Here is a 16709-nt window from a genome sequence, read left to right as displayed (position 1 = left end):
CTGGCTGAATCCAAAGTACTTTTCAAAATATTTCATTTAAGGCACCTGATTCATTATGCAGTACATACAATCTTAAATATGCGCTCATTTCAAAAGAATTATTTTTTTTAAAATTCCTTATATAATTTTGATTTGGTGCAAAACCCAAAATTAGAAATGAGAAAGTGTGTTTGAATGTTTTAGCAAATTTAAACTGAAATGATCATACCTAACATCAATTATAATACACAATCTTCAGAACTGACCTTGAGGACATGTGTATTCTGCTGGATTAGATACGTTCATTCCTGTGGGGCAATAATATCCCACTGCACAAGCCCCGGTAGGTCCAATGTTCCCATATCCAGCACAGTAATAGCCTTGTGTGCAGCTCTGACAATCGGACAGCATTCTGCCACCTGTGGTGTTGAGGTATGTCCCAGGGATACAATATGTACCATTAGGACTTCCTTCCTCACAGTACTGTCCAGCTGGACAAACACCACCTGAAACAGACAATATTTACAGGCAGGAGGGAAAAACTCTGTCAGTCTGTAATACTGGATTCATGGAGCATTAAAGTAACCTAAAAAATTGTTCACATGTGATTCCCTCTCCTACCTACTCTTATAGCACTTTATATAAAAATAACAGTATGACCTACACTAATACAGTTCTTGACCGCAATATATAACAATAAAGTATGACCCACAAAATGCAGTTTTCTGTAGCACTTTATATATATACATAAACATATGACCCACACTAATAGTTTTCTATAGCACAAAAAGTACATATCAAAGATAACATTTCATTTCCTTAAAATATAAAGACCCATTTCAAGTTTAAATATAAAGGATGTTCTGGATTACACAGTCTACTGAATTCTCCATTATGCATGAATTATAATATTGTAATTACTCTAAATATTTCATATTTTATGAAATTCCGAGAGTGTATCTTTGTATTTTTAATGCTTTATCAAGACAAAGCCTTGTGAGAAAACCCATCAGTATGGGACTGTTGGAACACCCCTCAGTATGGGACTGTTAGAACACCCCTCAGGATGGTAGAGTTAGAACATCCCTCAGTATGGGACTATCAGAACACCCCTCAGCAAACAACTTTTAGAATACCCCTCATTATGGGAATCTTAGAACATGACTGCTTAAGGTAGTATACGACTGCTTAAGGTTGTTGTTGTTGTTGTAGGGTTTAACGCCATTTTTCAGCACAAGATAGGCTATACATGGCGGCCAGTATAATTGGTGGAGGAAGAACCCTGGAAAACCCCGGGAAGAACCACCGACCCACGAGAAGCTACTGGCAAGCTTTCTCACGTACCAACGTTAGCCGAGGCTGAGACTCGAACTCGCGCAGACAGAGGTGAGATGGCAGTGATCCGTAACGGTGAGCGTTTTAGACCACTCGGCCACTCGGGGCCCCACTGCTTAAGGTAAAATACATATCACTTTTATGGTGAAAAGCCTGATTCTAAGTAGTCTTCAGCAAGCTGTGTACTATAAATAAGGAAATGCACAAAGTAAGCTTATGACAAAATGAAACATACCATAAGACTGACCAACAGGTGTCGCTGTTGTTGAGGTACCAGAGCAGTAATATCCTGCACTACAGTTGCCAGCTGGAGTTCCAAGTCCTTGAAAAAAAATTGTCATGAAAATTTAGATCAAGGCTTTGCAGAAAATATGAATTCACATATAAATAACAATTATTGCATGAGATTTCATTTTATCTTAAATTTATGAAATAAGTTTAAAGCATTTTATAGCCTGTTGCATAAATATAATGCTAAATTAACCGAAACTTAAGATTTATTTAAAAACCTTCAAACATGTTTTGTTACTCAATGACATTGCTAAAGAACATTACAGACTATAATAACAGCACAATTTTCAAAACAATTTTTATTCAATAATTATTTATGTTAATAACAGACAGAAATTTGTAAGTTTTAAAACTGGTTTCCAGTCCTTTTGTACTATATCCGATCTTCTTGGCAATAAAATGTGCATAAACTAAACTAAACAATAATATTGTGATATTAATAAGAACATTACAGACTATAATAACAGCACAATTTTCAAAACAATTTTATTCAATAATTATTTATGTTTATAACAGACAGAAATTTGTAAGTTTTAATTTTTATTCAATAATTATTTATGTTTATAACAGACAGAAATTTGTAAGTTTTAAAACTGGTTTCCAGTCCTTTTGCACTATATCCGATCTTCTTGGCAATAAACTAAACTAAACAATAATATTGTGATATTAATAAATCTCATGTTATAAAGTGTGTCTTTGTGTGCGTGTGTGTGTGCGTGTGTGTGATTTGGATTTTTAACGTATGTTTAACAATTTTTCAGTCATATTGCTAAGATGTCTGCAGTGAGGCAGTTTGTAGTGATGTCTAGCACTGGGGCATCATGCCACAGACATGTAGCATCATGCTCCACTCAGTCACATTATCCTGACACCAGCCTGACAAGTTCTAACACACACCTCTTAATGCTGAACACCAAGCGAGGCAGCTTTTACTACCAATTTTAGAAGTCTTTGGTATGACTTGGATGGGATTCAAACCCCCAACCTCCTGCATCTGAGGCAGATGCTCTAAACACTTGTGCTTATGTCATGAACATGTCTAATTTTAGGAATTATAAAACAATCTTGAGCTTGAAGTCAAATTCTGTTGTGATTCATGAATACAAAAGGTTCAGTGATTCAAATTTATAATGAACCTCTTGCATACCTGCCAACCCCTACAAGTATATGATGAAACCTCTTGTATATCCACCAAGCTCTATAAGTGTATAATGAACCTCCTGCAAACCTGCCAACCACTACAAGTATATGATGAAACCTCTTGTATATCCACCAAGCTCTATAAGTGTATAATGAACCTCTTGCATACCTGCCAAGTCATATAAGCATATAATGAACTTTGTGAATACCTGCATAATGAACTTCTTGCATACCTGATAATCTCTATAGGTACATAATGATCCTCTTGCATAGCTGTCAATCCTTATAAGTGTAGAATGAACTGCTTGCATACCTGCCAACCCCTATAAGTGTATAATGAATCTCTTGCACATCTGACAACCTCCATGCATATATAATGAACCTCTTTCATACTGGCTAAACCATATGTTTGTATAATGAACCTCTTTTATGCCTGCCAACCCCTATGTTGTATAATGAACCTCTTGCATAACTGCCCATTCTGTAAAGTGTAGAATGAACCTTTTGCATATATGCCAACCCCTATAAGTGTATAATGAACCTCTTGCACATCTGACAACCTAAATGCATATATAATGAACCTCTTTCATACCGGCTAAACCATATGTTTGTATAATGAACCTCTTTTATGACTACCAACCCCTATGTTGTATAATGAACCTCTTGCATACTGACAAATCCTTATAAATGATTAATCAACCTCTTGCATGTCTGTCAACCCTTATAAGTGTGTAAAAATGAACAAGAACCTATGACATACTTTCCTACAACTAAAAGTGTATAATGAACCACCTGCACAAATGCCAACCCCCATGAGTATCTAATGAACCTCTTGCATACCAATCAATCCCTGTAAGTGAATAATCAACCTCTCGCATACCTGCCAACCCTTATAAATGTATAAACAATGAACTGCCAACCCCCATAAGTGTATAATTAACCTCTTGCATACCTATCAACCATTACAAGTGTATAATGAATCTCTTGCATACCAGCCCACCCTTATAAAGGCAAAACCATGATGATGAACCTCTTGCATACCTTCCTAAACTTATGAGTGAACCTCTTGCATACCTTCCTACACCTATAAGTGTATAATGAACCTCTTGCATACATATCAACCCCTGCAAGTGTATAATTAACCTCTTGCATACCAGCCAACCCATATAAATGCAAAAACATGATAATGAACCTCCTGCATACCTTCCTGCACCTATAAGTGTATAATGAACCTCTTGCATACATATCAACCCCTGCAAGTGTATAATGAACCTCTTGTATACCTTCCTACACCTATAAGTGTATAATGAACCTCTTGCATAACTGCCAATCCCCATAAGTGTCTAATGAACCTCTTGTATACCTTCCTACACCTATAAGTGTATAATTAACCTCTTGCATACATATCAACCCATGCAAGTGTATAATTAACCTCTTGCATACCAGCCAACCCACATAAATGCAAAAACATAATAATGAACCTCTTGTATACTTTCCTACACCTATAAGTGTATAATGAACCACTTGCATAACTGTCAATCCCCATAAGTGTCTAATGATCCTCTTGTATACCTTCCTACACCTATAAGTGAATAATGAATCACTTGCATAACTGTCAATCCCCATAAGTTTCTAATGAATCTCTTGTATACCTTCCTACACCTATAAGTGTATAATGAACTACTTGCATAACTGCCAATCCCCATAAGTGTCTAATAGACCTCTTGTATACCTTCCTACACCTATAAGTGTATAATGAACCACTTGCATAACTGTCAATCCCCATAAGTGTCTAATGAACCTCTTGTATACCTTCCTACACCTATAAGTGTATAATGAACCACTTGCATAACTGTCAATCCCCATAAGTTTCTAATGAACCTCTTGTATACCTTCCTACACCTATAAGTGTATGATGAACCACTTGCATACATACCAACCCTTCTAAGTGTAATGTAAGAAGACAAAAAACATAACCTGAGCTTAAAATTGTAATCTACCTATTACATGCTACAATTAACATTAATTTTATTAGAAACGTAAACTTTTTCCAACGACAAACCAACACTGTTCCTGAATGAAACATGGTGGACACAGAATGCACTGAGAGGGTGGGTGTAGTTTACACTGTTTTAAGGCTTTCTTTGATGATTGTTATAATTAAGTGCCCACATGCATTACTTCTGGTTCTTTCCATGATTTGTCTGGGTTCTTCCTCTACCAGATACACTGGGTGTCATATACTGAAAGCTGAAATTAAACCTACAGCAGCAGCAATTATTTCTGCAATGTGGGAATGGGGGTAATAGTCTTAAATAAGCATCCTGTCACTTACCAACATTATCACAGTATTTTCCAGCATCACATGGTGTTTGAGTGGAGCTACCCTGAGGGCAATAGTAACCTTGCTGGCACTGCCCACCCTCAGATGCTATGCTGGGCTGGGCGACAGTTGCACCCTCTTTACAATACCAGCCAGGATCACAAGGACCTGTTGGGCTGTCCAGACCTTTGATTTCACAATAGTACCTAGAAAAATGAATGTAAGTGTCAACCCAAATTAACTTTGTATGTAGTTATTAGCTGAGAAAGGATATTACATGATAAAAAGATCATGTATGTGTATGTATGTATGTATGTATGTATGTGTGTGTATGTATGTGTGTGTGTTTATGTATGTGTGTGTATGTATGTGTGTATGTATGTATGTATGTATGTATGTATGTATGTATGTATGTATGTATGTATTTGTGTGTGTATGTATGTATGTGTGTGTGTATGTATGTATGTATGTATGTGTGTGTATGTATGTGTGTGTATATGTATGTATGTATGCATGTGTGTGTATGTGTGTGTATGTATGTGTGTGGATGTATGTGTGTATGTATGTATGTGTGTGTGCATATGCATGTATGTGTGTATGTATGTATGTGTGTGTTTATGTATGTCTGTGTATGTGTGTGTGTATGTATGTGTGTGTGTGTGTATGTATGTATGTATGTATGTATGTATGTATGTATGTATGTATGTATGTATGTATATATGTATGTATGTTTTGTAGGAACTCAGCAAAAAGTGCCTAAGTAGTACCAACTAAATGTAAAGTCTGACAAATATAAAACTGAACTGCCCCCAAAAATCAGTATGATAAACCCTTCTAAATAATTATACAAAGAGATCAAAATAAAAGGCAAAGATTTAAAATTCTGAAGAAATGTTAAGAAATTATTAAATAATATTAGCACATATAAAATCCTTAAAACAAGATTAACATTTGTTGTATTAACTGCATTCCCTTAAAAAGACCAATGTGATATGTCCTTGTACAGTTTCATTCCCTTAAAAAGTCCAAAGTGGTATGTCCTTGTACAGTTTCATTCCCTTAAAAAGTCCAAAGTGGTATGTCCTCGTACAGTTTCATTCCCTTAAAAAGTCCAAAATGGTATGTCCTTGTACAGTTTCATTCCCTTAAAAAGTTCAAAGTGATATGTCCTTAATGTACAGTTTCATTCCCTTAAAAAGACCAAAGTGGTATGTCCTTGTACAGTTTCATTCCATTAAAAAGTCCAAAGTGATATGTCCTTGTACAGTTTCACTACCTTAAAAAATCCAAAGTGGTATGTCCTTGTACAGTTTCAGCATGCAGGTCACATAAAAATATCTGTCTCACAAGTTTACATGCTTAACAATAATGTGGTCAACTGGCAGCATACATTCTCTGGATGAGATTTGCCCTTTAGGACTCATGCATCAGTTAGGTATGTGTGTCCGATATGCTATCGACACATTACTACATTATTTCTCAAATTTGCTCTGTACAAGTGTTATGTATATTAATTTAATTGTTTATTTGTTAGCTTAAAAAATAATTAATTTCAATACATGTTATTGTACTGTACCACTGCATGCTGGACATGACCTTGTCCAAAACTGAGTTCATTTCTGCTTGACCTGATCGACTTTTTTAAAATTTCTTTTTATTTCATTTATGTCAACAAAAAATAATAGCCAAATTATCCTCTACGTGACAGAATGATCTTAATATCAGGATTATTATTCAGGTAAACATGAAGGAGTAAATACGTTGATTTGGGTCAGGGTTTTGGAGATTCCTTAGTGAAATTTACACTTTATTGTGTTGTAAGTAAACAAGGTTCATTAGGTCATTCTTGAAGGTTATTTTCCATTAGGTAATGTTTTTTTTTATAGAAAATGCTATTTGTAACCTAAGGTAAATTAGAGAACTACATAATCTTGTGATCGTGAGGATTTTACCATTTGTGCTTTAACATCTAGCACTTTTGAGCTGTATTATGTTGTGACCAGGTTTGGCTGAATTTTATTTTCTTCAAATTATTGAATTCAAGTGATTATTTTCTCTGTAAATGCAAAGGTGCTCTGATAAAATTCTTGGATAAAGACATTCACTGGAATTTATACTGAATTCAAACCTGGAATTATATTATTGTGATTCAAAAAGAGACTGTTGATACATCAACACTTCAGTAGCTGTCACACACACACACATCACAGCCTTCAGTTTTGGATCTCTTTGGGACTTGAACTGAATTTTATTCAGGACTTTAAATTACTAGAACATGTGTCTTATCTGATTCTTTTATTATTTTTGGATTTAATTCGCGATACCGTAAGTTGTTTTTTCAAATTTTCACTTTGTATTCTAGGGAAATAAATTATTTGTTACATTTTACAAGCAATTTGTCTTTCACTCTTTTCTGTTACTTATTTTAAGAGCGTAGACTTGTAACAAGGGACACCACTCCCCTATACTGGATTGATGTTCTTTAGTTTCTTTTGTGGAGTTTTTGTTTCACTTATATTATCAGTTATGATGAACATGCAAAAAAATAAACTTCATGTATATATATATATATATATATATATATATATATATTACTTTTAATTGTTCATCAAAAGTAACCTGTTTACTGATTTCAACCAAAAATATTTTTTTTGTAAACAATATACAGACATTAATTTAAAACTAATTTGGTATGACGAGGCGATGTTGTAACTTCCTAAACATTAAAATATTACTTTTCAATTAATTAAAGTTCATACAAACACATATAAAATGAAAACAGATTAAAACATTTTAACAAATGTCTGAAATGTGCTTGTTCATAACAGTAAATGAAGCTATTAACAAAAAATTTCATTCAAAACTTCTTTAGATACTGAACAAAAAACATTATCCTGTATGACATAGACAAAGAACTAATTTCTCACCCAGGGGGGCACAAGATACAATCTGATGATGCTGACATGGCTGTACAGTTGTTGAATTTCCCAGCTGGACAAGGATTTTGGTTTGCAACTGTGGACCCTGTGGGGCACCAATATCCAGCAGGACATAATATTGGGCTAGTTGTGTTTGCTGGACAATAGTAACCAGCTGGACATGTCGGACATGATGTACTGCGTGTCACATTGGTGTATTTGCCTGCAGCACATGGTACTGGAGCTGATGAACCCACTGGACAATAATAACCTGTAAACCACAAAAAGGTTTTGAGATGAAATTTTTTTATAACTGAAAGCTGGTACAAAAAAATGCCCAATGTACATGAAGTAGAGAAAATTTTAAAATAATCAAACATTCCAAATAATGCTATGTCCTGCCTCCAATACCAGTGTTTAGTGTGTGATTAAAATAGATGTATTTGTCTCATTAATATTTGGTATATCATAAAAGAGATATATATGTCTCACTTGAAGTTGGTATATCATAAAAGAGATATATTTGTCTCATTTATAGATGGTAAAGGAGAAGAGAAAACTGCATGCAAAATCATTCTTGATTTTAATTATTGATCATAAAAACAACACCTATGATAGTTTTTGCCCTAGTAAATATAATTCAGAGTAATTATGTAACTTTTTTCACATCAAAGATAGGAACAAATTATTACTTTAATGTATGAACCTAACCTATGAACTAGAAATTCTGTGTTCAGTGTGTCCATTATAAGCCAGAAGCCATCTTCAAAACTCTTTTATTAAATTCAGTCACCTACTTTTGAAACAAGCCGTGGCAAAAGTTATTATTAGAGCTGTTCCATTAATACAAACCTGAGACCCAGGAAAGGCACATTCAATGTGGAGTAGTCACCCTTAGATGCAACTTAGAACTTTGTATCATTTTCATATGTAATCAGAGTATACTGGCATTAATTGTTTTCAAAAACTGTCTTTCCTGAGTAACATGGATGTAAAATGTAACAGATATTTCATTGTTGTATTGACCCAGCCATGTACAATGAAACAGACTTTACACAGTTGTATTGACCCAGCCTTGTAAATAGGAACAAAAATAGCAATGTTGTATTGACCCAGCTATGTAAAATGGAACAGCCATTACACGGTTGTATTGACCCAGCCATGTAAAATGGAACAGCCATTACACGGTTGTATTGACCCAGCTATGTAAAATGGAACAGCCATTACACGGTTGTATTGACCCAGACATGTAAAATGGAACAGCCATTACAGTTATATTGACCCAGTCTTGTAAATAGGAACAAAAATAGCAATGTTGTATTGACCCAGCTATGTAAAATGGAACAGCCATTACACTGTTGTTTTGACCAGCCTTATAAAATGGAACAACCATTACACTGTTGTATTGACCAGCCTTATAAAATGGAACAGCCATTACACTTGTATTGACCAGCCTTATAAAACGGAACAGCCATTGCACTGTTGTATTGACCAGTCATATAAAATGGAACAGCCATTATACTTGTATTGACCAGTCACATAAAATGGAACAGCCATTACACTTGTATTGACCAGCCTTATAAAATGGAACAGCCATTGCACTGTTGTATTGACCAGTCATATAAAATGGAACAGCCATCACACTTGTATTGACCAGCCTTATAAAATGGAACAGCCATTGCACTGTTGTATTGACCATTCATATAAAATGGAACAGCCATTACACTTGTATTGACCCAGCCATGTAAAATGGAACAGCCATTACACTTGTATTGACCCAGCCATGTAAAATGGAACAGCCATTACACTTGTATTGACCCAGTCATATAAAATGGAACAGCCATTACACTTGTATTGACCCAGTCATATAAAATGGAACAGCCAGTACATTGTTACCTTGACCCAGTTATTGCACAGTTGTATTGACCAGCCATGTATAATGGAACAGCCATTATATTATTGTATTCTCCAAGCCAAGTAAAACGAAACAGCCATTACACTGTTGTATTGGCCTTAAATTTAAGGACTGGGAGAGGAACTTGCACAGTCCCATTTTTGTTTCAGCTTAAATTTAAAGACAGTGAGAGGGAGTGTCATATTCCCATTTTTGTTGCAACTTAAATTTAAGGACTGAGAGAGGAAGTTGCACAGTCCCATTTTTTTTCAACCTAAACCATAGGACTAAGAGAGGGAATGTCATAGTCCTATTTTTATCCCAACTTAAATTTAAGGAGTGGCAGATGAACTTGCACAGTCCCATTTATGTTTCAGCAACAATAAAATACACTGAAGCAGGTACACCATGAAAAGTAGTGATTTCAGAAAACCTTAAAATACACTGGACAGTCCCATTTATGTTTCAGCAACAATAAAATACACTGAAGCAGGTACATCATGAAAAGTAGTGATTTCAGAAAACCTTAAAATACACTGAAGCAGGTACATGTACACCATGGAAAGTAGTGATTTCACAAAACCTTAAAATACACTGAAGCAGGTACACCATGGAAAGTAGTAATTTCACAAAACCTTAAAATATATGTAAGTTGGTACACCATGGAAAGTAGTGATTTCACAATACCTGTGGGGCATTCATCTCCCCAAGTCTTATTGACAGGAGCTGATTCAGTGGACCTGCTGCTACAGTAAAATCCTCCATCACATTTGGGTCCATATATTGTCATGTTCTGCTCATTGCAGTAATAACCTCCATCGCAGCTTTTACAGTCGCTTTCACTCTTGAATCGGATTGAATTTCTGCAATTAACAATTTGAAAATAAATAATATGCAACAAAGACCATTGATAATTATCAAGATATGTGAATGATATTTATTGTCAGGATTAATTCCAATACAATTTCATGTAAAATCATGAAAATCATGTTAAAGTCATGGTGAATAAATTTTCATGGTTTTCATGAGCAAACTATACCATAAAATAATAAGTTAAAAATGAGCAAGCTTATATTTCACCACCCATCCTCCCTTTTTCCCATTGAAACTAATTTTTTTTCTCTCTTAAAATACAAACGGAATTTATAGTACTCTCTAGATAGATAGATAGATAGATAGGTAGGTAGATAGATATATAGATAGATGTACAGATAAATAGATATATAGATAGACAGACAGACTGACAGATAGATAGATAGATAGATAGACAGTCAGACATATATAGACAGACAGGTAGATAGATAGACAGACAGATAGACAGACAGACAGATATATATAGATAGACAGACAGACATATAGACAGACAGACATAAAGATAGATAGATAGATAGATAGATTTATAATCATTATAATAAGATGAGGATGTCTGCAGGTTAGGATTTTATTTGTGTTTAGTTTAAATCATATTTATTTGAGAAACTTTGTCAAATACAATTTCAAACATGATTTGAGGGATTCAGTTGCTTATTAGCAATGTCTCCACAGCTGTAACAAGAGAGAAAATATAATATCAAGGATCTCGATGCTGGTACCAATGGTTTTCCAGAAAATAGAACATCAAGGCTCTCGATGTTGGTACCAATGGTTTTACAGAAAATAGAACATCAAGGATCTCGATGCTGGTACCAATGGTTTTACAGAAAATAGAACATCAAGGCCCTTGATGCTGGTACCAATGGTTTTACAGAAAATAGAACATCAAGGCCCTTGATGCTGGTACCAATGGTTTTACAGAAAATAGAACATCAAGGATCTTGATGCTGGTACCAATGGTTTTACAGAAAATAGAACATCAAGGCCCTTGATGCTGGTACCAATGGTTTTACAGAAAATAGAACATCAAGGATCTTGATGCTTGTACGAATGGTTTTACAGAAAATAGAACATCAAGGCCCTTGATGCTGGTACCAATGGTTTTACAGAAAATAGAACATCAAGGATCTTGATGCTTGTACGAATGGTTTTACAGAAAATAAAACATCAAGGCCCTTGATGCTGGTACCAATGGTTTTACAGAAAATAGAACATCAAGGATCAGTGGTATCAAATGTGTTTAAGTTCAGGCAAAGGTCATTGGCATATTCTTTGATTCAGATCTCCATATTTATGTCAAGTGTCAGCAATAAATAACTTACCTAATCAATCCAATTACTGCAGTAAGGACATAACCTGTTTGCTCAGAAATGCATGGAAGTGAATGACAGTATAATCTCTTACAGTGACATATTCATTTTCACTCAATATTCTATTGTTTTCTTGTAAATGACAAATCCATGAAATTGAGTGCCCACAGAAATGTGCTTTTTAACCAAACCACGTAATTTGATCCTCACAAATTTAAAGCATTCATTAAAAAGAAAAATACTGGTGTGCACTGGAAAAGTTCATTAAAACTTGTCTTCAGCATAGGGAAGTCCTTCCAGGTGTAACACAAGAAAATTTCTTTGTGATACAACTTTTTTTTTCTAACAATTTCATGGGGGTGAAATTTCATCTTGTATTCTCTTGAGGGTAAAATGTATAAATATGCATACTAAATCAGATATGCTTTGTCAGAAAGTAGCATTACACCCAAATATTAGTGCCCATATGATAAGGAGCTAAGCTTAACTATCCAATGAGAATACTCACCCATATGTGCCCACGGGGCAAGGAGTTGGAGATTCACTGCCTTCTGGACAATAAAAACCTTTGGGGCAAACTCCCAATATTATGCTATCATCGTTTCCAGGGGTTGGTGTAGTGGAACCATATCTGGACCAAAAGCCTGCACTTATCTTTCCTGTCACATTGGTCTGGCCTAAAATGTGTTAAATGAATGAAAACTAACTTTATATCAAATTTTGTACAGTATGAATTTGAGCCATTACACTTATTATTTTGTGACCGTCTGTAAGAGATGTTTTTCATCTCCATTCCAAGAATAAAAGTGGAATAATTAATAAAGTTACACTTATTATTTAGTGACCGTCTGTAAGAGATGTTTTTCATCTCTATTCCAAGAATAAAAGTGGAATATTAAATAAAGTTACACTTATTATTTAGTGACCGTCTGTAAGAGATGTTTTTCATCTCTATTCCAAGAATATATTAAGTCAATGTCATCAAGGGTAAATGCTTAAATCAATGTAGTCATGGGTAAATACTTTACGTCACATTAAGTCAATGTAGTCATGGGTGAATACTTTACATTATATTAAGTCAGTGTTGTCAAGGGTGAATACTTTACATTATATTAAGTCAGTGTAGTCATGGGTGAATACTTTACATTATATTAAGTCAGTGTTGTCAAGGGTGAATACTTTACATTATATTAAGTCAATGTAGTCATGGGTGAATACTTTACATTATATTAAGTCAGTGTTGTCATGGGTGAATACTTTACATTATATTAAGTCAGTGTTGTCAAGGGTGAATACTTTACATTATATTAAGTATGTTAGTCAAGGGTAAATACCTAAATACAAAAAGTACTGACTAATATGATGAAATGTGGAAATTTAATATCAGTTAACAGATCTCTTATCTATAATTAGACTCAGTCACTCGATCTCTTATTTAGTCTCAGTCACTGGATCTCTGATTTATAACTGACTTGGTAATTTAATCTCTTATCTATAATTAGTCTCAGTCATTAGATATCTTATTAATATTTAGCCTGAAACATTATATGTCTTATTTATAATTAGTCTTAATTGGCAGTCACTTATTTACAATTAGTCTCAATCATTAGATCTCTTATCTATAATTAGTCTAAACTGACAGAATTCGTATTTATTATTAGTCTCAGTCATGACATCTATTATTCAAAATTAGTCTGTCATGACATCTATTGTTCAAAATTAGTCTCAGTTTACAGATCTCTTATTTATAATTTGTCTCAGTAATTCCATCTCTTTTTTTAAATTTTTCTCAGTCATAATATTTCTTATTCATAATTAGTCTCAGTTTATCAATCTCTCATTTATAATTTGTCTCACTCATTAGATCTCCCTAAAAAGATTGTGAAGAAATAAATATAAACATTCACATAAATATATTCTACCCATTCTTTATGCATCTTGATTCATAATTCATTCGTAATGAGCATAAGTATATCAGGCTAACTGGACAAAATTTCATTCTTAGTTGACATTATAAAGTCATAATTTTTTTTATCAATGACATATACAACTTGACAACAATGTGTAAAGAAAATATTGTTCATTACTTCCTATCTTCCTAAGCTAAGCATATCAGTCAAATCAGTGGGTGCGAGTGTGTGTGTGTGTACATGCATACATACATTGTGTATATGTAATACTGACCTTCTGAATTACAGTAGTGTCCTGCATCACATATTGTACAATTGGATGAATCTGACAAACCCTCTCTTGCCCCGTAAGTTCCTTTAGGGCATGGCTTACCCTGTGTGAGTGGGATGAGTGCGGTACTAGCTGGACAATAGTAACCTGAACAAAAATTATATTAAGCTTGTCATCATTAACTTAGCTGGTGGTGTAACAAAAACTCCTAAATTTCTTGCACTCAATTAACTGTATGATGTTATTTTAATCACAAACTTATCAGTATGATACAATCTTGAATAAAACAGTACAAAACTTTAATAATGAGACCATCCTGAACATATATGAGAACAAATATATGAAACTACCCTCATGAAGATCAGATCAAAATCATGTATTAAGTCTTTATCAGGAATAAAATGTTTATAATTATACATTGCCCTTAGCCATAGAAAAATCAATTTTATGTAGGGTCTGTTTGCTAATTGGTATGTTCTTCCAGCATTGCAATGTTTACAATAAAAAACATCTTAAATGCTTAATTATTCTTAGGTATACATTCATTAGAGAATTTTCTCCTTCAAAAGTCTGCCAAGGAAGGGTTTTGAAAGATCTCTTTTCTCAGATGTATAATGTCAGGTATACATTGTTTTAAATATTTGCCTTTTACAGTTTCTGTCAATTTGAAATCTAGCACTTCATAGCAAGGTGCAAATGTCAGCAAACTACAACTGTAAATATGAGGGATCTTAACAATCAACTCTGTTTAAGTAAATTCTAGAACTTTTAACCTGTGCTAGATAAACCATAGCAAATAGAACACAATGGCCCAGTTTTTATGTGAATTATCTTCATCCTAAAATGCAACAGAGATTTTCACATAAAAGTAAAAAAATTTGAACCCCATTATGATTTTAATTACTGTGTTGACTGGCACATATTTTCAGAGAAGTGTTGTAACCCACCCCTAAATCTGACTGTTCTTCCCTCCCAATTAGCATCTTGCCTCAATTTCTTTTTTGCAAGAATGATGCTCCACTATCTCAATTTAGTCTCATGCCTCTTCCAGATTGGAATGTTCAGTTGCTACCGTGTTTCTACCAATGTGTAATCCAGAACTGACTTTCAGCATGTACCATGATGGTGCATCATGAAATTTGCCTTCCTGAAGTGAATAAAGTTACTCTTTTGCAGACAAAAAAAAAGGTCTTATACTTGATTTTGGAAGAAAGGCAAAGTAGTAATGGGTCAGCTAATGACAAAAGACGATGTTTTGAAAACATGCTTATTTTTCACAGTAGATAGTAAATGAGATCAGCAATTGTATTTTTCATTTAAAATTTACGAACACTTATTCGAACAATTCCAATATTTCTGCAAGCATACAAAATATGTCACAGTATCATCAAATTTTCTATCCACTAAGTTGTCTGGCATCCATCTGTCTGCCATAACCTTTTTGAAAATGTTAAGGTCAGTATTTCCTAACTTGCATCAAAAGGTTATCATCGTACTTTGTCCAAAACCAGAGCAGGCATGAAGGAACATCTCTAGAAATTGAAGGTAAACAAGGTCCAATGTCATGGTTGTAGAAGACAATTTCTTACATTTCAGATGAGTGGTCAGTGATTAAAGCTCTATCTACAATTGCCAACAATTAACTGTAATCAGACAACTGCTTACCACAGGATATTGAATATCTCTAAGGTATTGGAGTTAAAAATGTTGAAGGTCAGGGTCATGATATTAAGTTATTTTTGGACACCAGTTTTAAATTATATGTTTATTGGTATAGATCGACATATGGTCAAGATTCACTTTCTTCATGGGCACATGGATCAGTGGTTAAAGTCACAGAGGTAAATTGCTTTAAGCTTTTAATCTAAATGTACTGAAAAGGATACATGTTATGTTTCCATAAATGGACTTTATTAGATTTGGTTAAGATGAAAGAAGTAATTTGGAAGTGTGTTACTAAGACTGCAGCTGTAAAATGTCATTAAGACAATTCATTTACATATTTGATTAAACATTAAAATTGAGCTAAGTTTTGGGGAAGCCAAGAGCACATTTAGCTGGACAATGTTTCAAGCTTTCTTCATAATTCAGTTTTGGAAGTTATATGAGTATTGTGTACAGAATATGTACTACTGACAATGGGAATGAATATTGTGTACAGAATACATATTAATGTCAATGTGAATAAATATTGTGTACAGAATACATACTACTGTCAATGTGAATAAATATTGTGTACAGAATACATACTACTGTCAATGTGAATAAATATTATGTACAGAATACATACAACTGTCAATGTGAATAAATACTGTGTACAGAATACATACTACTGTCAATGTGAATAAATATTGTGTACAGAATACATACTACTGTCAATGTGAATAAATATTATGTACAGAATACATATTACTGTCAATGTGAATAAATATCATGTACAGAATACATACTACTGTCAATGTGAA

General features: G+C 34.0%; 1 protein-coding gene across 1 annotated transcript in view; it reads right to left on the bottom strand.

Moving 5' to 3' along the window:
- The window catches only part of LOC149790601 (uncharacterized), a 400967-nt gene that overhangs the window by 226672 nt on the left and 157586 nt on the right, over positions 1–16709 (bottom strand). The window contains exons 33-39 of the mRNA XM_089972700.1: positions 14248–14391; positions 12572–12740; positions 10568–10743; positions 7996–8257; positions 5081–5274; positions 1550–1636; positions 246–485 (exon numbers count right to left, since the gene is read on the bottom strand). Coding sequence (XP_089828826.1) covers positions 246–485; positions 1550–1636; positions 5081–5274; positions 7996–8257; positions 10568–10743; positions 12572–12740; positions 14248–14391 — 1272 coding nt within the window. The remainder of the gene's footprint in view (positions 1–245; positions 486–1549; positions 1637–5080; positions 5275–7995; positions 8258–10567; positions 10744–12571; positions 12741–14247; positions 14392–16709) is intronic.

This window comes from Sinohyriopsis cumingii, chromosome 10 (genome assembly GCF_028554795.1).
Source record: "Sinohyriopsis cumingii isolate HCF-2022 chromosome 10, ASM2855479v2, whole genome shotgun sequence".
NCBI lineage: Eukaryota > Metazoa > Mollusca > Bivalvia > Unionida > Unionidae > Sinohyriopsis > Sinohyriopsis cumingii.
The sequence above is the reverse complement of the archived record's forward strand: the minus strand, read 5'-3'. Positions and strand labels throughout refer to the sequence as shown.